Source organism: Rissa tridactyla, chromosome 2 (assembly GCF_028500815.1).
Source record: "Rissa tridactyla isolate bRisTri1 chromosome 2, bRisTri1.patW.cur.20221130, whole genome shotgun sequence".
Classification (NCBI taxonomy): Eukaryota; Metazoa; Chordata; class Aves; order Charadriiformes; family Laridae; genus Rissa; species Rissa tridactyla.
The window spans coordinates 21190510-21218008 of record NC_071467.1 but is presented as its reverse complement, the minus strand read 5'-3'; the positions used below and the strand labels follow the sequence as shown (position 1 = coordinate 21218008).

Below are 27499 nucleotides of genomic sequence, written 5' to 3'. Positions count from 1 at the left end.
GTGTTCATGGTGAAAAGAGACACCATGCATCACTGGTGAAGAGCCTGGCTCTGTCTTCTTGATAACTTCCCCATTGGTACTGGAAGGAGCCATTATGTCCCCTGAAGCCACCCCTTCTCCAATCTGGAGCATCCTAGCACCTCCAGCCTTTCCTCACAGGGCAAGTGCTCCAGCCTGACCAGGCTGGGGACCCTGTGCTGAACTTGCTCCAGTTTATCTGTGTCCCTCTTGCATGGAGGGGAGGGTGCAGAACTGGATGCAGTGTTTCAGGAATCGTCTGATGACGTCTGAAGGTCCTTGTCAGCTCATCCCTCCAGCCTGTCCAAGTCTCCCTGGATGACAGTCCTGCCCTTAAGCATATCAACTGGTCTCCCCTAATTTGGTGCCATCTGCAAACTTGGTGACAATACAGTCTGTTGCCTCCTCCAGGTCAATGTTAAAGATCTTCTTGTGTAATTCTGTATGAACATTTTATGCCATATTTATCACTATGATACAATCGATTCTTAACAGAAAATAGTTTTATTCTTGATACTTGTACTCAGATTTGCATGGGTTTGAGCACTCAGTGTGAATCTCAGTAAATTATGCTTAAATATATGTGGTGTAAATGATTACTGAGGTTTTGTGCCAGTTTTACTGTATAAAATGGCATCTTTAAAACATCATTCTAGAAATCACTATTGCTACTAAGAAGTTTCTCATTTTGGAAGTTGTAGCCTTCAGAATTTATCTCCAAGCAGATAAATCATATTTCTCATCTGCTCCAGTGCAAAGTGAGTCTGCGTACTTTAAACAGCCTTCCTTAGAGGTTTGATGTGGCTCTCTAGAAGAGAGCAAGGACAGTTCTCCCAGGGTGTTCTGCCCCTTTGCCCTGGGGATGGTACCTTCCACCAGAGAGGGGTGAGGTTCAGCTGAAAGGCAGGAGCTGACACCCTCATTAAGCCAGTGAAATGCTGTGGGAAACATTTCCATGTAAAAACTTTTGTGCAAGGGAAAAAATGTCCAAAGTCCAAATTAATGTTTTCCAAAAAAAAGAGATAGTTGTGCCTCAAGGAAAAGGAAGGTGATGCTGCCAGTGAAGTTTCTGCTGACATAGGTAGCAACATATCCAACACCTTGCTCTTCTGACTTCTGTACCAGTCATCTTCAAGGGGGGATGCTTCAGCAATTTTATACCTATTGGTTTTCCTCAAATAGGTTGTCCTGTTTTCTGAGAAACTGCAGTACCTCAAGTCATCACTAACATTATTATTTAGATCCAAGAAGAGCCAGAAAGCATCAGAGCCCTTTAGATAAAGTTCTTACAAACAAAAAGGCAGTCTTACCTACTAATGCAAGATGCTTAAAATATAATACACGCTTGTGAATGGTGCTTTTTAGTGGGAATAGATCATAGAGGATCATCATCAATGACGATCATCTAGATGATCAATAGATGATCATCAAATTATTGAATAAAATGGGTTTAAAATTTTCAGTGTCAAAGTTCCACGGATGCTCCTGGGATCGTAAGTGACTGTGTAATTTTCAAATATGGGACCTGGACTTGCAGGTCACAACCTGAATACTTCTGAAAATTAAATTAAGGAGCCTGAACCTTGCTACTTTTAAGAAAAAAGGAACCCTTGACTCAGATCTTTATAGTGCATTTACAGGTTTAGGCTCCACATTGTATAATCGGTTATCTAAATGGCTTGAGATACTTAATGTGTGCACTAGGGCAGAGGCTGAGTTGCACTCCTTAATCTCATCCATGTTCTGATGAGCTGCCTATCTGACAGTGTAGGCATAGCTTAGGCTCCCAGTTAGCCTGACAATCACAAATAGGGAACTGGAGTGTGATTTCCTGAGACATGCAGGGAATATGCATGCCCCATATCCATTGATTTTCAATTGGAGTGGACACTTGGCTAACTTAGAGGCTTTAGAAATTCCTAATACAGACAGATAACTTGAAGAATGCATTTGTTATGCTCTCAATGTAAAGAGACTAATGTTAGTGAGTGGCAGGGGGAATAATTGCATGGGAAGGAAAATGTACTTGAGGCTGATGATATTTGTGCTGCTTGCCCAGCTGCAAGGCTGTGATTCTGGAACAGGAGGGCATGGAAAGGAAGAGGGAGGTTCCCTTCGACTCTTCTTTGCAGCTGCACAAGTGAAGGAGCCACACCAATTAAAAACAAAACAAAAAACCCCTACGCAAAACAAAAAATGAAATGCCTTAAGAGCAACTAGCGAATTGAGACAAAAATGTCACTGCCCAAACCCATGATGAAATATGGTGCTATGAAAATAGCATTTCCTTGCCTGGAGGTAACAAGGCATTTTACCTGCTGTCATTTTATCTGGTGTGACATGGAGATGAGAAGTCCCCTTGAGCATCTTACAAATTTAGGAGGGAGTTTGTAGACAAAAATCCTCCTGTCAGCCAAGATCATGTAATCACAGCTTCTTCCTGATGAACAAAACAGTTGTATTTAGATTGCACATTTACATTTAAATATCAACTAAACTTGGATAGATTTTTTTTTTTTATTTTGTAAGCTGTGTCTTTTTGTTTTGAAATGAACATTCGGGAGTCGGGCAGAAAGGTTTCAGCAGCATGAAAATTCTATGCTGTGAGGGCAGTGGGTGTGTGTGCGATGGCATTGGCAAGGGAAGTGAACTGAGGTCCTGAGCCATTGGAGGCTCGTGGGAAGGGACCTGGTGGAGGAAGCCAGGAGCTGGAGGGGCTGGCACCTGCCTGTGCTTTCCAGTTGCTATTTAGCTGCTCCTCAGGCAGTGGAGGACCAGAGCGCTGCCTGCGCTGCTCTTCATGGTTGCTCTTCCCAGTTTGCGCAGCAGTTTGAGTCTCTGCTTCCAGTTGTGCTGGGAGCTGCTCGTGGCACCTTTGTATCAGGCTGCTGCTGGGAATGGCCGCCTCCTGCTTTGGCAGGGCCCAGCTCACGGGGAGCAGCAGCAGCACCCTTGTCACGGCCATTAGCACAGCAGGGACACAAAGCATCTCTGCTTAAACTTGGCTGGAGTGGCTTGGAGGGTGTGCAGTGATGGTCTCAACACCGCACAGGGCATGTTCCCTGGCACCAACTGGTGCTAATGCCCTTGCCTTGTTGGGGGCCTTGACCCAGATGGCACACTGAGGGAGGCTACTGCTGGCTTGCTGTGGGGCTGCAGAGCACCTGGGACCTCCCCTGGGCACTGACACACCGAGCGAGGTGCTGACTTGCATGGGGAACGAGCTGCAGAAGTGACGAACAGACCATGCACCACCAGAGAAGTGAGGAGGAGATGGCTGATAAGAGCCTGAGCCACAAAAAATGAGGAAGGAGGGACAGATGCAGATCATGGGTGATCAAGTTGTGGAGGGTGGCTCTCAGCAGAGAAGGAGGGAAAGCTAATGACTTCGGGCATTAGGTTCCTGTTCCACCTTACCAAATGCACATAGCATGGCAACAAACAGGAGAAATTCGGAGATCATGCACAGTTGCAGCACTGTGACCATATTGGGATTACAGGTAGATGGTGGGATAGCCCTCATGACTGCAGTGCTGTAGTGGATGGATAGAGGCTTTTCAGAGACTAGTGATGAGATCAGGTGGGCAAGCCAGAAGGAGGAGTTCTGTGTAAAGGCCTGAACGCTGACTGGGCTCAAGCACAGAAAGGAAGGCCACAGATGGTGGAAGCAGTGGCAGGCTACTTGGGGGCGAATGTGGGAACATGTAGGTATACAGTCAGGAAACCCAAAGCTCAGCGGGAATCGAAACTCGCCAAGGAGGCGAAGGGCAACAGGAAGGATTTCTGTAACTACATTGGCAGCAAAAGGGAAAGCAAGGGGAACATGGCCCTATTACTCAGTGCGGCTGTGTGGAAAAAAGGCTTTTTTGACTTGGATTTTGCTGGAGAGACTTGTCCTCAGGCCTCCCAGATGCCTGAGCCTCCTATCAGAGTGAAGCAGTACCTGCAGCAGAGGAAGACGGTGTTAGGGATCACTTAGCCCACTTGGATGTACACAAGTCCATAGGACCAGATGTGATACACTCAAGGGTGTTGAAGGAGCTCACTGATGTCGTTGTGAGGCTGCTCTCTCATCTTTGAAAAGTCACGGCAACTGAGGGAGGTTCTTGATGACTGAAAAAGAGCAAACGTCACAGCCAGTAACTAGTGAGGTCCCTCTGGGTTCAATACTGGGACCAACACTCCTTAGTATCTTCACTAATGACATCAACGATGGGATGGAGTGCAGTCTCAGCAAGCTTGTGGATGACATCGAATTGCAGGCAGCAGTCAGTGTGCTGGAGGGCAGTGCTGCTATTCAGGGGGACCTGGGCAAGCTGAAGGCCTGAAGGAACGGCCTGACAGGAACCTCACAAAGTTCAGCAAAAGCAAATGCAAGGTCTTGCCCGTGGGATGGAATAACCGTGTGTAAAAAGATGGGCTGGGGACCAACTGCCTGGGAAGCCGTGCTGCAGAAAGGGATCTGAGGCGCCTAGTGAACAACAATTTGAGTGTGAGCCAGCAGTGTGCCCTTACAGCAAAGAAAGTCACCTGCATGGTGACTGGTGCTGGATCAACTCAGCCTTAAGAAGAGATGACCAAGAGGAGACCTTAGTGCTGTCAATGAGTATCTGAGTGGAGGATATAGAGGAGATGGAGATAGACTTTTCTCGAAGGCATACAGTGATATGATAAGAGGCAGTGGACACAAGTTGTAACATGGAAAATTCTGATCAGGTATTAGGAAAAATGTTTTTACCGTGATGGTGGTGAAATACTGGAACTGGTTCCCCAGAGAGGTCGTGGAGGTGTTCAGCACTCAGCTGGACATACCCCTGAGCAAGCTGATCTAATTACACTTGCTTTGAGGTGAGGGTTAGACTAGGCAGTTCCTCCTCACCTAATTATTCTATTATTCTCTAATATTTTCGTATTTTTATTTTCTATACAAAGGTAGGTCCATATTTAGTAGGCCCACTTGAGGAAATTTTTTTTTTCTGGAAAAATTACTAATTTACTAATTCAATAAATGTAGCACCAAAATGCAATTAAGATGTAAATTTATATAGCTGTGTTCAGACTGGCAATTCAGGAAGATCTTGTTTAGTTGCTTTGAGGCACCTGAATTTCACTTGAGCACATGACTTCCCCTTTCAGAGGCAAGGGCTTTTAGATGTTGTACTACCACATAACGTTATATGTAATTCTTTTGTTGAGCAGCTGCTCTAAGAACCTCAGGTTTAAGCCCTACCAGTCGAATTTAGTCTTCGGTTTTTTAACTTTTATCTTTTGTTTGTTAACCTTTACATTGTTTTGCTAACCTTTGTATTTCTATAAAATTGCCAGGTATTCTCTGACATTGCACTGGAAGATGTTTACTGATGTACTTATTGTTCAGTATATTATAATCAAGGTCTTGAGTTGCTTGATCTAAAAATCTATCTCTCTTTTCTCATCCAGGTCAACAGAAACAGCCCGTGCAGAGCAGTGCATTCATAGATGTGAAACAAGCCCGCACCATCATGTTTGGCACTAAGAGGTCAGTTTTCACCTTTGTTGTTACACTTTTCATCTCCAAAAAAAAGTATGACTGTTGTAACTCTAATCTGAAAATTTTACATTTTCTACGTATATTGTTATACAAAATACATCAGCTAGATATATTCTTCTTTCTGTTATATTGATTAGTTTTTCTTTGCTGTACAGCTCTGGCCTACTTTAATTGGCAGGTATATGGCATACAGGTCATGTAGCACAAAGGCAAATAGTATCCCCAAGGCAGTATGGGTAACAGCAAGACTGCCAAAGAAGCAAGACTGCCAAAGACGACCCTGTAGTAGTGCTGGAGGGCATCCCTCCTGCTTTCTGGGTACAGAAAATAACAGCAGGACAACAAAGCACCAGTGTAAGATAGGTTCTTTTCTGCCATTTTAGAATCATAGAATCTGTTAGGTTGAGAGGGACCTTTAAAGGTCATCTAGTCCAACCCCCCTGCAGTAAGCAGGGACTTCTTCAACTAGATCAGGTTCATGCCTCATCAAGCCTGGCCTTGAATGTCTCCAAGGATGGGGCCTCCACCACCTCTCTGGGCAACCTGTTCCAGTGTTTCACCAACACTGGAGTCCATACTGAATATAAGGTCCAGTTTTAGGGAGTCCATACTGAATATTAGGTAACCTCCGTTTCTTATTCTGCGTGATTCAATGTCATACCCCATATGTCTCAAAAATCAACATTTTTGAACCCATGCACTCTGCTTCCTGTACTCTTTACATGCTCCTCTGAAGCAGCAGGTGGTGTGATTCTTCTCCTGTATCCATCAGCAGACAGCATGGCCTTGCTTCCCCCGCAGTTCCTGCAGCCGCACGAGCCGTTGCAGCACCCGAGGCACCTTGCCAGGTGCTTGCACCTTGCTTGCCAGAAGCACCAGCTTCTGCACCGATGGGTCTTCGCAGGAGACTGTGATTTCTCCATGGAACAAACATACTATACACCATCGCTCCCCTGTGTGAACCCTGGCTTTTTTGCTTGTTGGTAGGCTTTTAGGTTTTTAGTATGAGTTAGTCAAGGACTTCAGCACTTGTGCCCCAGTTGCATGGCAGCCTAGTTTGCCCCCATGCAGTGGCAGAGCACCTGGAGAAGTAGCTCACCTCTTCCGAATTGTTGGGAAGAGGGAAGGCTAGCTTGCCCTTAAGAAGTAGCACATATGAAGCAAGGGGGTGGCAAATAACAAGAAAAGGCAGTTTGGTTTTCTAAAGCATCAGCTCCTGCACGAGTTGTGCAAGGCTTCAGCGTGAGCTGCAGCCTCTGAGTCAGGGATGCTAGCAGGGGCTGCCCGCTCCCTTGTGCTCCTGCAAGTGTGAGCACTGCTGCCTCACACGGCAGCAAATTCAACGGGATATTCTGTGTCTGTCTGAAGTGGTACTTGCATCGGATTCCGGAGTCCGTTACCTTGTATACGAGATGCAAATGCAGTATATTTTTAGGGTAACTCTTCAGGAAAAGGAACCTTTGGTCTTATTTGTAGGTAAGTACAGAATCTGTTGTTTTGTCAGTATGATGATTATTGTTGCTGAAGGTACACTAACAGAATTGCAAACTTCCTGTTTGAGGATTTCTGCTTTTAATTGATTGTCTTTGCAGAATGCTAACACTCAGGTTAAACAAAGACATTCTGCTAAGTGAAATAAATTATATTACATTATATTCAGGTGGGTTAGTTAATTTTGCCACTGTTTAATATTACCCCATATGATCTCCTTCTGGGCTGATCTAAACATTTTTTCACTCTCAGGATAGTCTCTTTATCTTTTCTTAGCATTATAAAGCAATGGCAAAATGAAGAATTGTGTTTGGTAGCCTTGAAATTTCATTCTTTATCTTTTTTTTTTCTCCCAGGTTGAATCTTAATTACTATGCAAATGAAAATTCCTCATAAGGAATATTACAGACAATATGAAATTCTCTTTCATGTCTGCAAACAAGAGGTTTTATGAAAAAAAGGCACATCTGGGGAACAGAAGTTCTTTGCCTCTCCACTGTACTGTGTTCTGCTGTTTCTCACTTTATGCAAACTGTTTTGAACCACTCACAATAAATAAAGGATTTCTTGCTCTGGGAGGGAAACGGGCAGAGTGGACTTGCGAGTTAGTAGCCTCCTATGTGTAAACTGGGAAATTATATCAAGTATTCTTGAGATTGGTACCATATTTTAGTTAGGCAGTGATTGAGTACTTGTCAGGTATTTTGTTCTCCCAATTGCAGTGCAATTTGAATTTAATTTTCATAGAGGACTCTTAATTGTGAAGAAGAAAATCTTGAGCTTTTAGTAAAGGTTATAAACTCCTACATATAGACTACCTAAAACTATTGAGAGTTTTTGAAAATCTTGGTTTCTTGATTTCAAGATCAAATCTTGAAAATCTTTGATACATTCATTCTCTTCCTAAAAAAGAAATACTGTATTTACTTGGAAATATCATGAGGAACAAAGCTATTTTTCTATAGGAAAGGATGATTTAAGATTTATTTTCTTGTAAAATTAGTTTTTAATTAGTTTAATAATACATTGCTAATTATAATCTCCACAAAAAGTTTAACAAAATTACAAAACTCTGACTCAAAAACTGAATTATCTCCTGTCACCAGATCTTTGGAAGTTATCAGGTATAAAGTATCTCAGCTCCTTTTTTTATGTGTACCTTTCTCTTCATTTCTCTTAATTTTGCATACAAAGTTTATTTTTTGTGAATAATCCCTGTTGAACAGACTGAATAATGAAGTTGATAAAAGTGAATGTCCTATCAGAACAGCTTTGACAAAATTCGTATGTGAGGAAGGTACTTCTCAGGTGCTTTATAAGAAGCTGTTTTGTTAATTTGAACAGACAGCGCTAACAAAGAGGTGAATTCCTCTTGATTTCAATTTAATTTGAGAACTGATCCCATGCTTTTAAATACTGAACTATTGTGGTTTCTCTGTGTTGTCTTGTATTCTGCTCTCATCTTTTTTCTGTTGTGTTAATTTTTCTCCATTTAATTAAATCTACAGTAGACACCAGCATTGAAATAGCAGAGATCAGTACGTACACCAATGAGTTTCTGATATGTTGTGTTATTCATGTTGTGTACAGTCTTGCAGGAGCAATTGCCGATTTTCCTCCTGTGGAAGGTGAAAGTATGTAAATGGCTTTAGAGAAGGAATTTTTATTTTGTGGGAACCAATTTTATGTGTGGAAGTTTGTCTGCAAAGATAGGCCCCAAATTAGCACATCCTTGGGATTTGCAGTAAACTCTGTCTGACTGTCTGCCTGCCACTGGCATCTTGATGTCCAGGGGTACTCTAACCTGTTGTTATATACGTTCTTCAGTTTGGAAACCTGATGTTGTATAACTCATTTAGACTATGTCCAGGCAACTGGAGAGTATTTCTCCTGGATGGCATGCTCAGTTCTATTTTCCTTCTCTAGCCTAGATTGGAGCAGTTCAAAAGGTGGCCTAAGTGACAAATCTAACCCCTAGTGCCCAGCCATTTGGTCCCTAAATGAGTTTAGCAGACTGAAGGAAGCAATTGTGAGAAGTGGGAGGTGAGAAGTATGAGGACATTTGCTGAAGCGTTTATGCGATATGGCTCCATTGCTGGAGCTGCATCCATTTGTCCCTTGTACATGGCGTGTGTTTGAATTGGGTTTGTGGAGGATACCACTGTGGTCCTGTGAAGTGCACAAACTGCCAGAAGTATTTCTGGCTAATTAGAAGTTAACTGTCACATCCAAGTCTGAGTTGTCTCCTGCCACAAGTATGCGGTGTTTCCTTCCCCCTCAAGAAGGTTTGAGGGGGTTTGAACCTCAAGAAGGTCCATAGAGAAGGCAGCAGCTAGAGCTTGTGTGATCTACTGCCAGTGCTTAGGCTGTGGAGGGCTAGTGTTACTAGGTTTAATTCAGACTATTTTGATGGCTAGTTTGGTGCTTGCTGATGGATGGCCAGGTTGTGTGAATGGCAGTGCTGACAGCCTTGGTCAGTGGTCCAAGAGTTTCATAATACAGCAGTTGTTTGTGGAGGAAAATAATTTTCTTTCCAAATCATATTCCAATCAGCCATCTTGGAAAGTTATAGTAAATTTTCTAAGGCCAGGTCTGTCAGCAGCAAAGAGTCCTGTGACAAGCAGAAAAACAAACCTTTCTTCCAGTGTCTACTTACATTGGCATGTTTATAATTTTAGATGATAGCTGAGCTGTGCAAGTAATGTGACTGCTATAGAAGGAGGATGAAGAGATTTGGAAAGACCCATCAGCTTTTTAGTCACTGGCGGTTACTGACTTACTGTTCTTATATCTGGTTTTGATTAGAAAGTTCAGGAAATAGTGTTTATTTATAAGCTCCTGATACGAACAGACTGTAGTGTTTTCAAGATAATGTAAGCCTAGTTTCGTCTTTCCCCTTAGCTACAGAAAGGCTATGTTTACACATGGTTTCTAAATTTTATGTTTTTTATTGGCATTAGTCTTGGACTGTTCCTGTGTTCTGATACCTCTGCCAGGTTCTAAAGCGTGGCCAGTGGATGGCCACAAAATTCTGTCCATTACTAAACACTAAGACTGTGTGTCAAAGTTCTTCTATTTGGGTTTTATAAGTCTACAAAAATAATTATCTGGTTTGACCAAAATTCACATGGTGCTCACTATCCTCTTTCTTTTGCTTTTTAGTTGGAAATGACACTACTCGAATTAAGCTATACACGCTTTTGTCTCTTCTGCTCTGTTATGGAATTAACTTTCTTACTGCTCATCTTTGTTATGGTAGTGAACTGCAAAATAGCATTTATTGACATGGACTCTTTTTAAGTTTACTGCCCTTTCCTAAATACGAGCTTCCATTGTCTTGCACTGTTTTATTGCTTCAGGGACTGGAGGCTTAATAATGCAAAATGAAAAGGCAGCTCTGGGACTTGGTTTCTAATTCAGCTGGAACAGACACAGTATACAGATGCATATAGGGCAACAGAACGTGTAACTTTCTATACTGACTGTCTCTTGGTTTCTGAGGGTTTTTTTCCCCTTTTACACACCTGGGCAATTTTCCAGCCTGTGCTATGCTTAATGAGGGCTCAGAGCTATTAATAGGTCACATAACTCTTCAGATGGGGTAACTCCAGCCTTCAGTGCATACGTGGTCTCTCTGTTGCAGAATTCATCCTTCCAGCATGGAGTGTGGCTCTCTTCTGATAACCCACAGCTTCTCTCAGCAGCATTTGTTCTAGGTGTGGGTAAGCAAGAAGGAGAGGAAGTGGACCTGAGCGTGTTGATCCAGTTACGAATGATTGCTTGCTCACATCAGATAGCAGCAAGGAAGATTTTTCTTCTTCACCTCAAACGGTCACATTACTCCACTGACAACTGATCCAGGATGTAAGGGGCCAAGTTCTCTGTATTTCTTGGTAGCTTTATGTGTTTGTAGCTCCAGAAACTAACTGTACAGCAGAACTTCAGCTTCCCTGTAGCCTGGCAATTTATCTTTGTCATGTGTTTCCCCTGTCAAGTCTTCCATCTGCTTAGTTTTCCTCTTTTCATTGGATTTGGTATTTGCCATACAGTACTTTCTCTGATCGCTTTGCGCCCAGTTTCCTGTTATCTGTCTCTACCTTGTCTGAGCATCTGATGTGCACCTTCTGCCTCTTGCACTCAGTTCACCCACTTGGATTCAATTCACCAAAATGCTTAATGATCTCCTTGTGACAAAGTCCATCCAGGACTTTGCACTTGGGTCTCTGCAATGTGGTAGCTGCCTTAAACATACACTTCTTGGAACCTTATCCTCTGTTAGCTTCCTTGAGTATCACTGCTCTGAATATTACTCTTCCTGCTGGGGGGAAGAGGGTTTTGATCTTTTTTACTTCCTCTGGTAATGATGAAACTAACCCCCAAAGTAGCAATGCTTAACTAATGAAGTAGTAACGTAACAAAAATTTGATTTGCTGTGGATCTGCAAGAAAAGTTCTGAAGAGTTTACGGGTTATGGGATGGGTTCACCTCAGCCGACAACCAAGCACCTGCACAGCCGCTCACTCAGTTCACTGTCCCATGGGATGGGAAGAAAAGAGAAGGAAGGTTAGAAGATTCACGGATCAAGATAAAGACAGAATAATAGGTGAAGCAAAAGTGCACAAACAAAGGAAAATAAGGAATTCATTCACTGCTTCGCATTGGCAGGCAGATGTTTAACCACTTTCTGGAAAGCAGGGCCAACACATGTGATGGTTGCTTTAGAAAGCAAATGCCATAACCATGAATGTCCCCCCTTCCTTCTTCCCTTCAGCTTTTATTGCTGAGCACAACATCGTGTGGGCGTGGAATATCGCTTTGGTCATTTCTGATCAGCTGTCCCGGCTGTGTGTCCTCCCAGCTTCTTGCCCACCCTCCAGCCTTCCTTGGGGGAGATGACACAAGGCAGGGGGACAGAGTGGGAAACAGAGAAGGACTTGACACTGTGTAAGCAATAGCCAAAACATTGATTTGTTAACAACACTGTTTCTAATCACAAATCCAGAACACAGCACCATACGGGCTGCTATGAAGAAAATTAACTCCATCCCAGCCAGATACAGTGCAATGTAAAAAGCCCGGTCAGTGTTCATATAGTGGAGCTTAAGCTCCAATAAAATGGTTGCATATATAACAAAATATAGAAAATATTTTTAGTTTGCCAGTCCATCTAATAAAAATTTGGCTACCTATACATACAAATAAAATTACAAAAATCTTAAGCTATGGTGAACAGCGTTTCAAAATTTGCTTCAAGCAACTGCATCCTTAATTATAAAATGTGAATTAATATTTGGATATAATATGTGTTTTTACAAATGAAAATATAAAATAAATGTAAGTCTGTTTATATTAAGTGGTTGATGTTTTCTCAGTTATATTTTTACAGAAGTCTATTTTGCAATCAGGCTCTACTCCGCCTCTTGTAGAGCTTTTCAAAGGCATTTGCATGAGCTAACCAGCCAACCTGGCAAGTATCTTTTTTGTTAGAGAAAGTCATCTCCATTCCTACACCAACTTCATGCTGTAGCTCTAATACTCAAAATTGGTTAATTCTCCTGTTGTGCTTCTTTGCTATATCTTGGAATTTTTGTAAGAACGTCTGATTATTGCCTGCAGATTCTTTAATTATAGGATTACACTTGCACTTCAGTTATAGCCTTTAATACCATAAGTTCCTTCTTCAAAAGTGGCTGATACTTGAAACTACAAAGAGGACCCAACATCTCAGTGACTAGATTTTTTTGTTTGTTTTTCTTTGCGTTGGAGTGCCAGCGTGTTCGTTTACGTCTCCAGTTGATCTCAAGCAATTAATGTGTGAGCAAAACTGCGGCCACCTTTCTTGTCGTGTTTCCAGTTCCCTTATGCTTTAAGAGGTAAAGGAGACAAAGAGTTTCTGAGCAAGATCTTTAAGGTATGTCGTGTATGTGGCTGGGCTCTTCAGCGTGCAGGGTTTTGTTCCCCATTGCACCTGGTTCAAGCTCATGCTGAAGGGCAAAACCCTGGCATTTCTGAAGTCAGTGAAATTCTTTTGCTCTTATTTTAGAAGTCAGGATTTCACCTGAATTTTTTAATGATACTCTTTATCAAGGATATGCAGGATGAGGAAATTGTTCTTTGGTTTTCCTTTTCAAGAAATGCATTTGGAAGAAAAATATGCCAAGGTATAAACTGAAGGTCTGTCTTGCCGAGTGATGAAGTCAGTTGAAGGTACTGATGCCTCAGTTCAGTCATTTCTGCCTGCACAGGAAAGCATGAAGATATTTCCCAGACAAGGATGAACTTTTCCTCATGCTCAGGTTTCGTGCTGAGCTTGGGCCTCGGTGCCCTGCAGATATCTCCGGTTGTTGGTACGTTTCCAGTCTTAGCAGAACTGCTCCTGTTGGATTCTGTCTGTAAAAATAACTTCGTAAGATTTCTCTCATTTTTAGGAAATGAAGTCTGTAGATTAGGGAATTATCAGTGCCGCCACACATGAAACCTTGTCTCAATTTAAAACCACTCTAGTTTAATTTCAATTTAAAAGTGAAGGGCACGCATATGACAATCAGCACCTCATGGAGTTAAGTGGCATCGAGATTCTGCTGCATCTTTCACATGTAAGAATAGCTACACTGGTGGTCAGAAATACATTTTCTCTCGGGAGTTGCTTGCCAGATACCTCTCTAAAACCTTCCGAAGCAGAACTGGTACCACATAATGAGAGCTGTTGTTGTGTCCTACAGACTTTTTCAAATGCTTCTGGCAATTACATGATTTCTCAGATGTCTCCCTTTCTTTGGATGCTTTTTTAAATCCCTGCCCACAATCATAACACTGTATCAGAGCAGGCAGCTTTTCTCCCTTTTGTCTTTATTTCTTAACAAAAATCCCAATATCCTGATAAAAAACAAACCTTGTTTCACAATGTGAGATGTCTGCATCCTGCTTGTGTGTATAAAGCCCCGGGGTTAGATTTTCAACGTGGTTGAATAGTAGATATCTGCACAATGTTGTCTGCTAATGGGATTTCTTCATGCTGTTCCCTGACACCTTTTTAAACACACATACTGCTGATTTATTTTCTTACGGTGTTATAGAAGACACTTAGTAAAGTGTGTTCTGATTCTGCATTTGGCAACATGAACCAGTCGCAGGGAACGGGACCAACTAAACATCTGCGTCTGTGCTGTATTGCTGCAGATAGTAGTGGTCATAGGTTGTTGCCTTCGTATTTATGTGGTCATAAATTGCCTGTTTTGCTGACAATTTAAAGTAAATGAATGAAAGCATCAGCACTGCTGGCTTTCTGGCAGGAAGCCTAAGAGCAACTTGGTATGCCTTGTGTGTCTAGCTAATGCCACTTCGATGGAAAGTTTTAATTAAGTGCATGTCTCTGCGTGCAGAGAAGAAATCAAAGGCACTTGGGAAAGTGTATCTGCTCCAGACTCATTGAGGAATAATTTGTTGAGAGCACTAAATGATTTTCAATTAATTGGAAAATATTGTCTTAAACATTGCTGGAAAGTACAAGAAAATCAGTCTGAAGGGAAGACTATAAAATTAGTCTGTAGATCCAATCCATTTGGTTCATATTTGGAAGATGTCACGGTAGCACAAGTCAGAGGTGTAGAGATTGTGAAACTAATCTGATATTCTGGATTTCTTTAAGCACCCTAATTGTAATTATCAGAACTACACTGGATGGTGGTTTCCTTACAGCCAGTATTTTTGATTTGTCATTTCTGTAACAGTTTCTAAACTTACAAACATCCAAAAATTCATTGTTAATACAGGTATAATTTTTATAGCAAATCTTTTATAAGTAGGAAGTCATATTAAAATTCTAGCTGTTGAAATTGAACTTACTACACAGCAGTTTTAGCTCTGTTTCCTGATTCATAGAATCACAGAATCATAGGGTTGGAAGGGACCTCTGGAGATCATCTAGTCCAACCCCCCTGCCAGAGCAGGGTCACCCAGAGCAGGCTGCACAGGAACGCGTCCAGGTGGGTTTTGAACGTCTCCAGAGTTGGAGATACCACCACCTCTCTGGGCAGCCTGTTCCAGTGCTCTGCCACCCTCAAAGTAAAGAAGTTCCTCCTCATGTTTAGGTGGAACTTCCTATGCTCAAGTTTGTGCCCATTACCTCTTGTCCTGTTGCTGGGCACCACTGAAAAGAGGCTGGCCCCATCCTCCTGACACCCACCCTTTAAGTATTTATAAGTGTTGATAAGGTCCCCCCTCAGTCATCTTTTTTCCAGACTGAAGAGACCCAAATCCCTCAGCCTTTCTTCATAAGAGAGGTGTTCCAGTCCCCTAATCATCTTGGTAGCCCTTTGCTGCACCCTCTCCAGCAGTTCCCTGTCCTTCTTGGACTGGGGAGCCCAGAACTGGACACAGTACTCCGGGTGCGGCCTCACCAAGGCAGAGTAGAGGGGGAGGATGACCTCCCTCGACCTGCTGGCCACACTCTTCTTGATGCCCCCCAGGATGCCATTGGCCTTTTTGGCCACAAGGGCACATTGCTGGCTCATGCCAGCATAGTTACAGGATTCTCATAGTTACAGGAAGAAAATTCACTCGGTTGTCTTCAGACTGTCTAGAGGGATGGCTCTTTATGAAAAGAGCAGTTCTGAAGAGCAGGGATAATTCATTTACCACTAGATATGACGCATGGTTTATTTTGGATAATGTTTGGTGTATGATTCATTGTTCTATCTGCATTATAGAAAAGCCAGAAGGGCCAAGCCAGGTTTGTACAGGGCTTGTTACGTCATACTGTATTCACCTTAATCCTTGTAATCTTTTTCTGGCCTGAATACAGTGTGACTTCCACTCTTTTATCCATCTTTAAACCAAGGTAGAAAACCTGCATTATTATTCCCTTAACTTTTGTTCCAGAAGAAATGCAGCTTTCTGAAGAGCCAGTCCAAAACTGTGCAACAAACTCCATGAGGGGCTGGGGACGACCATGCAGTCTTAGCTGTTGTCTCTACTTGATCTTCCATCTTTAATATAACTCTAAGATTCTCTTTGTGTCTTAAATAACCATAGTGAAAGAATACCACCAGTGGCTTAAGTTTTATCATGGTGAACTCTTTTGTTCGTCTGTATAAGGAGTGATTGGTCAGTGCCTTCTATTCATCTTATTTTAAATCCATGTTCTCCTGTGAACCGTATTGTCAGATGAAACCTTCCCTCATCCCCAAAGCCCCATTTTTTTTGTTTGTTTCTTAACATGGACAAGATTATTTTCTGAGCACAGAATTCTAGGTCTGATTTCCTAATATCTTTCTCTATTCATGCTGATGTTTATGAAAAAGTGAATCTGAAGACTGGAATAGATCAGGCTATTTTCTTAGCAGGAATTATCAGATGCCATTTCAGATGTATATAGCAGATGGGGAGTCTCATGGGAAGGGGAGAAATAAATGCAACAGATGCGTCATAAGAGCAAAAAAGCTATTTATGAGAATAGTTCCAAGAATGGAAGATGCCATCAAAAGGTTATTTACCTTTTGGCAAATAACTGCATTTTGCCTGACTTTTTCTAATCTGAGGGATGAGAAATAGTTTGGCATTTATTATCAGAAACTAGTTGTAAACAGAATTTTCTTGTTTCTCTGGCTGTTATGGGGCAATGCTAGATGCCTCTGCTACTCATGACAAAGACAGACAAAAGAAAGGAATCCTTATGGACAACATAGTGAAAGTCCAGAACCCAGAAAAATGAAGTATCATAGAGTATTCCAATAAAAGTAATGAATGCTGTGGTCTTAAGACCTTTGCTGTGGTCTTAAAACCTTTGTAAGATCAGCATTTCACATTAAGTTAGAGCAGGGGTCCTGTGAGAGTGTAGGGAGATATGAGAAATGTTGCCCTTATTATAATCCCCACCCATACACCAGGCTTGCGCGCACTCCTCAGGCAGTGCGTAGGCAGCCTCTGGAATTTGTTGCAGCAGCATTTGAATGCTATAAAGTTCAGGAAATGTAAGAAAAAACGTTTTTTAAAGCGAAGGTGGTTAAACACTGGAACAGGTGGCTATGAGGTTCTATGGTCTCCATACTGGGAGATAATCAAAACTGGGCTGGTTACGGCCATGAGCAATCTGTTGCAGCTGAGCTGGCTGTGAGCAGGAGGATGGACTGGAGGATCTCCAGAGGTCCCCACCAGCCTCAGTGACTGTGCAGTCTGTTGCAGGCTTTGAAACGCAAAGAAATACCTCTACATTCTGAAGCCTCTGAACCCCAAATTCCCAGGAGCAGGGAGGCCTTTTCCTGCTGTTTTTCCTGCTGTTTGCCACTGTCTGTATGGGTTTCTCCCTTAGGGCGGGTCTTTACCACTGTCCCAGAGGATGCTGAGCTAGGCTGACCATTAGTCTGACCAAGCATGGATGTTCTTGTGTGTGTGTGTGTGTGTTAAGAGGATATTGGGCTAGACTGCAGATAAGGAGTAAGTCTGATTATAGAGGAGAGTTAATTTAGGAGAGGAGGGTAAAGCGGATGCAGCTACGCCTGCGGTCCAGGCAGGCCAGCCCCAGGAGAGTCCTGACATTGAACCATGTTTCTCCTATGGACATCTCAGGGAGGAGATGCTGGAAATCTGTCCAACACCAGTGTCACCAGCCTGATCTGCCTGTGCTGCTGGTGGGGCTCCGCAGCTGAAGTGCAAGGCAGACTGGTGCCCTGCGCCCACCTCTTCTCTACGAAAACTCAACACAGCTTCCTTTTAATTTTAACTGTGTTTAGTCCAGTTGTTGGGGACCCAACATTAATCAAAGAGCTAAATAAATTGGTGTTTGTGACATTTGACCACTGGGCAGCTGGGAGGCTTTGATTTGTGTTATAACGCTTATTTAATTTCACCTGTTTAATAGATAGGACTGTTGCGTTAATGGTTGACATCTTGTTAAAGTGAGTGAAAGGTTTGCCACAAACTCTTAAAGGCCACAGTAGGAGAAGCCAAAAGGGAAGGAATTGAAATGTGATACTTCTGAAGTTAGAAATGGAGATGGTGCAAAATAAATTAAGTTAGAAAAAAAAAACCAAACCTCCAGACCCCAAAGACTGCTTCTTCTTCAGCTGTGAGTCCTTCTTGTCTTTCTTTATAAATGTCAGTTTCTTTATAAACAATTTGCTCTTTTAAAGTACTAGTTGATGACTCAATAGTTCATCTTTATTATTGTGTATTTTAATATGCAGACTTCAGCAAGTCTAAATCTGTGCACTTTGGGGGAAAAAAATAAGGCTTTAATCATATTCAGACCTAGCCTCCCTTTCATCTGGTAGTTTACTTGCTTTGACAGGTGAATATAACTTTATGCGAACTGTGTTTTGTTTTTAAACCCACTCACCTACTTACATAACTTCCCTTACGTAGAGATTGTAATTTTTATTTTACCTTAACTGACACCAGTCAGGTGAAGAGGCAGGTTTATAGACATTTGCAGTTTATTTATTATATTCCAGTTGGTGTTTATAATATTCTCTCCTGAAAATTAAGTGCTTCTCATATTAAAAGGGAAGTAAGCAAAATTGCACATGTCAATGCAGAGGTATTTTTTTATTATTGTTATTCAGTAAACCCCACACCGAGTACTGAGTAAAGGATCTTCATGCTGCTGTTGCCTGGATATCTTCTGCTTTGCCCAGTGCTGATTGCCACAAGGCTGCAATATAGCTCTGCTCCTCATTTTAGTTAATGAGAAAGAAAGGTGAGAGCACATGGAGTTTTGTTTTCTTAGAGGTTGTATGATGTAAAGCTTGTGGGCCCTCCTCTTTGAGGAGGCATTAAAGTACCTGGGTGCTGCGGTGGGGTGTCTCTGTAAACTGTGCAGCAGCGACAGGGACCATCCACTAATGTGTTGGGGAGAGCGGGAGCTGTCAGAGCCTAGCGCTAGCACTGGAGGAACAGGAAAACCAATTAATTCCACTTAAACACAAGTGTGAAATTACCACTCTGAGGTAAGGGCGAATATTTCTAGCAGCAAACAGCCGGTGGATTGTCCCACAGTAAAAAGGCAGCGTTACCTTTCAAAGGGGAATGTGACTTTTGCACGTGGAGCAAGACTTTGGCTTCAGGACAGGCATACCTACAAATAAGTACTGTTTTTTTTCAATGATTAGCATGTGTTATGAAAAGCAGTAGTGGCAGAAGGAATAACAAGCTGCCCCATATTGTGATGATGCCTGTCCATAGGAGATCCATGTGCAAGCTTGGCCTGCAGCAGGCAGCTTTCTGCCTGTGCTATCACAAGCGTCTCTGCGCTCTCAGAAACAGCTCTGTGTTATTTTCACTTTCCAGGCACCCCTGTTTCCTCATGCCAAAGCTGCCCTTTGGGCTTGCCACTCTGCAGTGTGGCTTGTGCCAGTAGAGATCCAGGACTGAGAGAAGGGCTTCTGCATGCATCGTCTTTAATATAAGGATAGACTTTGTGTTGTCTGAATTGATTCCAGTTCGTAAAGCTGACGTTTAATTGACATCCGAGTTAAACATCAATGTCCTCAGCAAAGTTAGTCCAGCTTTCATGTTTTAATAACTGTGAACAGCATGGAGCCCCAGGTAGATTCCTTTTAAGGTAGATTCATTAGGGCAAAAAAGATCATTAGCTGCTGGTAATGGATTGTTTCTCAGTAAGATAAACGCAAATTCAGATGTACTTTGAACTGCCAGTGTAGGCTTGTTTCAATGACAAAGGGAGCAGGTGAGCCATGGTATCCTGATTATTCCTTTTACTTCTGTTTTAAAAAAAAAATCTTTGAAGACCACGAAGTGTTGAAAATATACTGTCCTATCCACTAATGAGCAGAAGAAGTAATGAGATATCTCAAAACTCCCTCAGTGTCCACCTACTTAGTATATACTTGCCTGAACTTCATCTAATTCTTTTCAAAGCGACGTGTGAATTTGGTGTCAGGAGAGAAATACTGGAAGCAGTTTCCATCCATTTCAGTTGTTCAGTCGCTCATGCTGAGTGATAAGCACTGATCAGATCTGGGTATCTATTATGCTTTGTGATGAGCATATAATGAGATGGTCTCTGCCTTGCTGTATTCTCCTCTGGTCCATGGGCAACATTCATAAAGACAGGATGACAGAAGTTTGCTGATAGCCATTCGTTTACTGGAGAAATTTTTATATGAAGGAAAAAATACTATTTGGCAATATTCTCTCATGTATGACGGTGCAGTGGTGGTAATGGTAGAACCCCGGCTTGCCCATAAAATTATTTATTTTCCTGAAACCCCTTCAGGGGGATTTCGCCTGGGTCTGGGGTCTGCCTGTGTTCTTTCCCCTTCTGGGCAATAAGGGCTCTGCTCACAGGTACAGCTCTGCTGCAGCTGCCGCACAGGAATAAGGGAATCCTTATTCCTTATTAGTCGAGAGATTGTATTTAATAGAGCCTTGCTGAAAGAAAACTGCTCCTTCGATAAAGCACAACATCTCTCTATGGCTTTACCTCCTGTTTGCATTGGCATCCTGAAATACGTTTCTTTGAAAAAGTGTACAGCCCCTTTCTTTAAAAAACAACAACAAAACAACAAAGATTTGTCATTCTCTGTATCTTATTTACCAGAAGCACTCCCTCGTGCACCACTCCAGAGAGATGAAAGATTTCTGAGCTGCTGTGGTTCTGTACTTCTCGCCTTGTGACATTTTCTCACAGGAAATATTTGCAGCGTATGCGAATGTGGGGAGTTTGGTCTCAGTCCTTGTGAATAGTAATGGCTAAGATGTATGCAGTTTTAATTTCAGAAAAAGTTGATCACGTACCTTTAATAATGAAAGTTATTTAAGTCTGGACATCTTGTCTAGCTAATATGATTATTTTGGTTTTAAATTGAGTAGAGACCTGAACATATTCCTGTGAAGAGTTTGAATCTAGCCTCACTAAACAGCTTCTATATAAAAGAACGCAGATACCGGCATGTGGTTATGAAATAGCTAGCATACATACTGATAATAATATTTTTAAAAAAATAATTGTTCTTCTTTCCCTCAAATGCCTCTCTATATTCTGTCCAGTCGATCTTGTGAAAGTTTCTGAAATCCAGTTTATAGGAAGAGACTGTCTCCTCAGAAATCGTTACTATCATTACTATCAGTTATCGTATGTTTTGCCACAGTTTGGTGCATATTCTTAATAGTCATTGTAACCTACATAACATACTGAAAAAGGGTTTGACAGATCTTTTTGTTCTGTGCTGGCCTTTAATTCAGGACAAATGAACTGCTAGAGAACAAGGAATTGAACTTTCTACAGGGATTTCTTGATGAAATCTTGTGGTCTTCGTTGTTTATGGTGGCCTTGGATTTAACCCTCCCTCTCCCTCGTTTGTTTTGTTCATTAATATAGTCTGTGAATATGGAAGAGTTGACTTTGTAGAATATTGTGTTTTATTGTGTCATTATTTTGAAAATCCAAATGAAGTCTCATCTGCATACCTAATTCGCCCATTACAATGTGTTACTGGAAGGGGAATGCTGTTAACTACAAGCTATACAGAGCCATGGCCCTGTGCATCCTGGTCGCTGCTGTTTCATGGGTGCAGCAACTCCTGTGCAGCCTTGTCCAAAATGGAGATTTGAATCAGGGGATGAAAACAATATTTGGTTCCTCTAGTATTTTAGAATTTCCAAATCATCTCAAAACTTCTGGAAACTGAAGATTGATGATTGGGACAGTAGGTCACGTAGCTCCTAAAAAAGTTAAATTTAAACTATCAGACTGCTTAAATTAGCTAGGATTTAGCAGGTTTAACACATTGATCAGTTGTTGATGGAACAGAAGTACAGACACTACATACAGACAAATAGATTTTCCAGCACAAATATGTTTTAAGCAGACTAGAAATATTTAAATTACTGTACCCTTTTTCCTGTCCCCTGTAACTATTAAAAGTCTTGACTTCTAATAGATCAATACCAATTTTCTAATGATTTTTTTCTTACCGCATTTTAAAATGTCATCTTACTGTTATTAATCAAGCTACTGATAGATTTTAAGTTAGTTTTTACCTTTTTTCTTGTACCCAGGTATTACAGTTCCTAGCATCTGGTTACACCCACTGAAGTAACTTGTGAACTCCCATTGGAGTTAGGGTTTTCCTTGTCCTGAATGGTGGCCCGAGCCCTGTGCAGTTCCTTGCCCCATGCAAGCCTCTTAATGGGGATTAAAGTAGGGTCAGGAAGGGACTGCAGAAAAATGCTGCAGTTCTGAATAGGTGTTTGAACGTATAATCTATTTAGTGAATGCCTTCTCACTAGTAGTTTTCTAGGATGCTTAAATAATCTTAAATACTGCAGGTACATCTGTTGTGATTTATGTGATCTCAATATTCACATTATTGAATAAAGCTTGAAATTGAAATGAAGCTAAGGAGGTTCTAGACTTCAAAGTTGCTGTTTTGCTTGTGACAAAATTATTTCCTGGTTTATATATATATATATCTCTATACATCTCTATCTCAGTTATATTTTTTCCTCAAACATTAGGAGGAATCTACACCATCAGTTTAGATCAAATAACTTCTAATAATACTTGGATTGATGCCTGTATAAGGTAGATAATATACTACTATTGTAAATTGTGTTGCTGGGACTTGAACGACTGTAAACAACCAGGATGCTGATTTCAGGTTTCATCCAAAATGGATCCCACAGGAAGACCAGCCAGCCCTGCACCCTGCAACTTACAGTTGTGGGTTACTGCTTTAGGCAGCTGCCTATTGATTTTGTTGTGCGTCTGGCAGACCCAAGCACGCCGGACTTGCAGTGCATTCATAGCAGGCAAACGTGCTGCTTTCAGAATTCTAATATTGGTAGAATTGCTGTCTGGAACATGGAATTAAATACTGATTTAGCACTAACAGTTTAGGAGATGGTGATCTTAACATCGCTTTCTGCGAGGATGTTCCGTGAAACATCCCTGTATATATAGGGACTGTAGTGCTGCTTGCCTAGTAAGAATGGACGGGTTAACACCACCCCATGGGTTAAGGTTCTGGAGAAAAACAGATACACATCTTCTGTACACAAGGTATGATAGGTGGGCATTTTGGGTAGGAAAATAACTCTACTGAAGGAATGTTTGGTTGCATTTGCAGATGGAAAGCATTAGTACCTTTGTCAAAGTCTGTATCAATATCAGATAATTAAAACACTCCCTCACCCTATTTCTTACTCTGGAATAATTCATCTTTTTTAGTTACAAATTTATAGTGATCCAGTGCTATGTGTGTTCAGAGGTGACTACTGCATGTCAGATGAGCATCTGCAGTACTGGATATTTAACATTTACAGCCTATGGCGCTAAAAGTCCCAGTCTTCCACTTCATTCATGGGAAGAGTGTTCTTGTGACTGATGTTTGTGACCTTGTTTTTCAGAAAAACTTTGTATTCCAGAATGTTACTTAATGTGTACTTAACTTTAAATATGTAGCATGAAAATTTAGTTCATTTACTGGTTCGTATGTACTTTTGAGAGGTTTTTAAGAACAAGAATATAATGCAATATCCAAAGTATTTGGGAGAGCAAGTTAAAAGATTTAAAAAAAAGCTAGTATTGAGACGGAAGCTGTAGTTGTAGTTTTAGGAAATGTCTGGAGCCAAATAACAGCTCACCTTTGGCAAAAGGAGGAGGGAGCGAGGTTCAGGCTTCTCCCTCTCATGCTCTGCTCTGCTCACTCCCCTCCTCTTGCCACTTATGCAAGTGCCACAGCTTTCCGTGCGATTGCCTGGCAGGTGGGTCCCACTCCCTAAAGAAGCAGAAGACCAGGTCGGGGGATTAATGTTTCTTGCTGTGTCAGTGAGGTGTATAGCTTGACATCCAGCATCAGGGCTAGTGCAGGGAAGACACAGGGCTAGCGCAGGCGTGGTGGTGGGGAGGAGGCAGAAACCCCACCAGATTTTGGGGGTTGGATTCTGAACTGCACCCTTCCTTAGGCTGAGACAGTTACATCTCCCGCTTAAATTTAAGACACGATTTTTTAATAGAATACAATAGAATATTTCAGTTGTAAGGGACCTACAACAATCATCTAGTCCAACTACTGGACCAATTCAGGGCTGACCAAGTTAAAGCATGTTATTAAGGACATTGTCCAAATACCTCCTAAACACTGACAGGCTTGGGGCATTGACCGCTTCTCTAGGAAGCCTGCGCCAGAGTTTGACCACCCTCTAGGTAAAGAAATGCTTCCTAATGCCCAGTCTAAACCTCCCCTGGTGCAGCTTTAAAGCATTCCCACACCACACATCCCATCACTGGATCCCAGATCAGCACCTCCTTCTCCACTGCCTCTCCTCAGGTAGAGAGCAATGAGGTCAGGCCTCAGCCTCCTTTTCTCCAAACTACACAAGCCCAAAGTCCCTACCCGCTCCTCATGGGACATTCCTGCCAGCCCCTTTCACCAGCTTTGTTGCCCTCCGCTGGACGCGTCGAGTACCTCAACACCCTTCTTCAATTGTGGGGCCCAGAAGTGCACACAGTGCCCAGGGTGAGCCCACACCAACACTGAATACAGTGGGATAACCACCTCTCCTGACCGGCTGGTTACAGGTGTGTGATGCACCCCAGGATGGGGTTCACCCTCTCGGCTGCCAGGGCTCGCTGCTGACTCCTGCTGAGCTGCTGTTGACCAGCAGCCCCAGATCCCTTTCTGTAGGGCTGCTCTGCAGCCGCTCCTCTCCCAGTGTATAGTTGTGCGTGGCGTTAGTCTGTGCCAGGTGAAGAATGCAGCGTTTGTTGTTGTTCAGTTTCATGCCCTTAATCATAGCCCAGTGGTCCTAGATGCGTCTGGAGGGCCTCCTGTCCCTCAAGAGAGCCAAGCGCAGCGGTTAGTTTGGTATCCTGATCAAACTTGCTACTGGTGTATTGAAGTGCTGCAGTGCAGATCGCTGCTAAATCTATTGACCGTAAGCGTCCCCCGAATGGATCGCCAAGGAAGAAACAGCAGTGTGGAGCAGCTGTCAGGCAGCTGTAGCCCCAAAAGAAAGGTGTCAGAAGTGGGATTCGAACCCACGCCTCCAGGGGAGACTGCGACCTGAACGCAGCGCCTTAGACCGCTCGGCCATCCTGACCCAGGGACTACTGTATAATTTGTGTATTTGTAGCTATTTTTAGCGTTGTTATCGTGTACTATTTTTCTCAGACAGAGGATGTTAAAAAAATATTCCAGACTAACTGTATATTGTGTTGATTCTAATGTGACTGTAGTAACTGATGTTAATTGGCAGACGTTTCCTTCTGTGAGTACTGAGTGTTAGTATGTTGAGAAAGAAGCAGGGGCTATTGCGCATAACTTCGGTCTGCCATGTAGCAGAAGTCTGAAGGTGTACATAAATGGATAAAAATGCGGTATGTTGCACAAGGGCATTGATTAAGGCTGATTTGTTGCCTGTAGTGTCTATGAAAATCCCCTTGAGGCAGGTACAAGTTATTCATGGTGAGAGTTCTCTGTGACATTTGAAATGGGACTGTGACACTGAAAGAAATTGTATGTCCCCGTGCTGCATTTTTATACAAGGAATTAATGTACTTGAAGGCTGCATGCAGGAAGCTGTAAACATACACGTTTGGTCGGGATTTGGTAGTAAAAGTCAATATGGAAGGCATGAGGTATGCTTGTTTGGGAGCATAGCTTTAAAATCCAATGTTTGGAATGTAGATTTAGTAGAAAAATCAAATTTTGGAATGGGACAACCAGAAACTGGCTATCAGAAATGGCAAGTATACCTCTGGCCCCAAAATGTTTCCCCCAAAATGCCCCAAAATTATTCCCCAGAACCTTATGGAACAATATTTTCCAATGGCAAAGAAGGGTACAGTCTCTACTAGATTGGTCAGAAATTGATATTGATTTTATTTGGTACTGGTATTGAAGCAGAACAGTTGGTACTGTTTGGAGAAACCAGTTCTTCTTCTGGCTCCAGTTTGTCAACGTCTTTCTTGCACTGGGAAGCCCAAAGTCCTGGACCCAGTACTCTGATGCAGTCTCACTGGCACTGAGTAGAGGGAAACAGTGACTTGTCTTGACCTGCTGGCCGTGTCCTTCCTTGGAGATGCACAAGAATTGACTGGACAAGGCCCTGTCGTGTTCTGACTTCAGAGTTAGATCCGTCTTCAAAGTTGTCCCTGCTTGGAGCAAGGCGTTAGAGCAGGTAAATGGCAAAGATCCCCTCAAACCTAAATTGTTCTGTGATTGTACAATTATGTGACATAATTTTCACGGAATCACAGAATCACAGAATCTTCAGAGTTGGAAGGGACCTCTAGAGATCATCTAGTCCAACTCCCCTGCTAAAGCAGGATTGCCTAAAGCACATCCCTCAGGGCTGCATCCGGGCGGGTCTTGAAAATCTCCAGAGAAGGGGACTCCACAACCTCCCTGGGCAGCCTGTTCCAGTGCTCTGTCACCCTCACTGTAAAGAAGTTTTTCCGTGTATTTGAACGGAACTTCCTATGTTCTAGCTTGTGCCCATTGCCCCTTGTCCTGTCGCTGGGAACCATTGAAAAGAGCCTGGCTCCGTCCTCCTTAAACCCACCCTTTAGATACTTGTAAACATTAATAAGGTCCCCCCTCAACCTTCTCTTCTCCAGGCTAAAGAGTCCCAGCTCTCTCAGGCTTTCCTCATAAGGGAGGTGCTCCAGTCCCATAATCATCTTGGTTGCCCTTCGCTGGACTCGCTCCAGTAGTTCCCTGTCTCTCTTGAACTGGGGAGCCCAGAACTGGACACAGTACTCCAGTTGTGGCCTCACCAGTGCAGAGTAGAGGGGGAGAATGGCCTCCCTCGACCTACTGGCCACAGTCTTCCCTATGCAGCCCAGGATGCCATTGGCCTTCTTGGCGACAAGGGCACAATGTTGGCTCATGGATAATTTGCTGTCTACTAGGACCCCCAGGTCCTTCTCCTCAGAGCTGCTTCCCAGCATGTCCGCCCCTAACCTATACTGGTGTTTGTCATTCTTCCTTCCCAGGTGCAGGACCCTACACTTGCTTTTGTTGAACCTCATTAGGTTCTTCTCTGCCCAGCTCTCCAGCCTGTCTAGGTCACGCTGGATGGCAGCACGGCCCTCTGGAGTGTCGGCCACCCCTCCCAGCTTGGTATCATCAGCAAACTTGCTGAGGATACACTCTGTCCCCTCATCTAGGTCATTAATGAATATATTGAACAAAATTGGACCAAGTATTGACCCCTGAGGGACACCACTGGTTACAGGCCTCCAACTGGACTCTGTGCCGCTGATCACAACCCTCTGGGTTCTGTCACTCAGCCAGCTCTCGATCCACCTCACTGTCACCTCATCTAGCCCATTTTGAACAATTTTAGGTAACAACATTCTAATGAATTGAGAGTATTAATATTATATCTTGGATATACAGTAAATACGTCCTAAACCTTTGCATTTTTAGCCTTGTACTCATTCTACAGCAACAAGAAGCCTTGTCTGAGTCCTGTGTGTAAAGACTAGCCTAT

At 42.6% G+C, this 27499-nt stretch overlaps 1 protein-coding gene and 1 non-coding gene across 2 annotated transcripts in view; one reads left to right on the top strand and one right to left on the bottom strand.

The window, feature by feature from the left end:
- The window catches only part of OXR1 (oxidation resistance 1), a 372567-nt gene that overhangs the window by 32809 nt on the left and 312259 nt on the right, over positions 1–27499 (top strand). The window contains exon 2 of the mRNA XM_054193063.1: positions 5458–5536. Coding sequence (XP_054049038.1) covers positions 5520–5536 — 17 coding nt within the window. The 5' untranslated portion in view covers positions 5458–5519. The remainder of the gene's footprint in view (positions 1–5457; positions 5537–27499) is intronic.
- On the bottom strand, positions 25020–25102 carry TRNAL-CAG (transfer RNA leucine (anticodon CAG)). The gene has a single exon. It is a non-coding gene; the product is annotated as a tRNA-Leu (tRNA).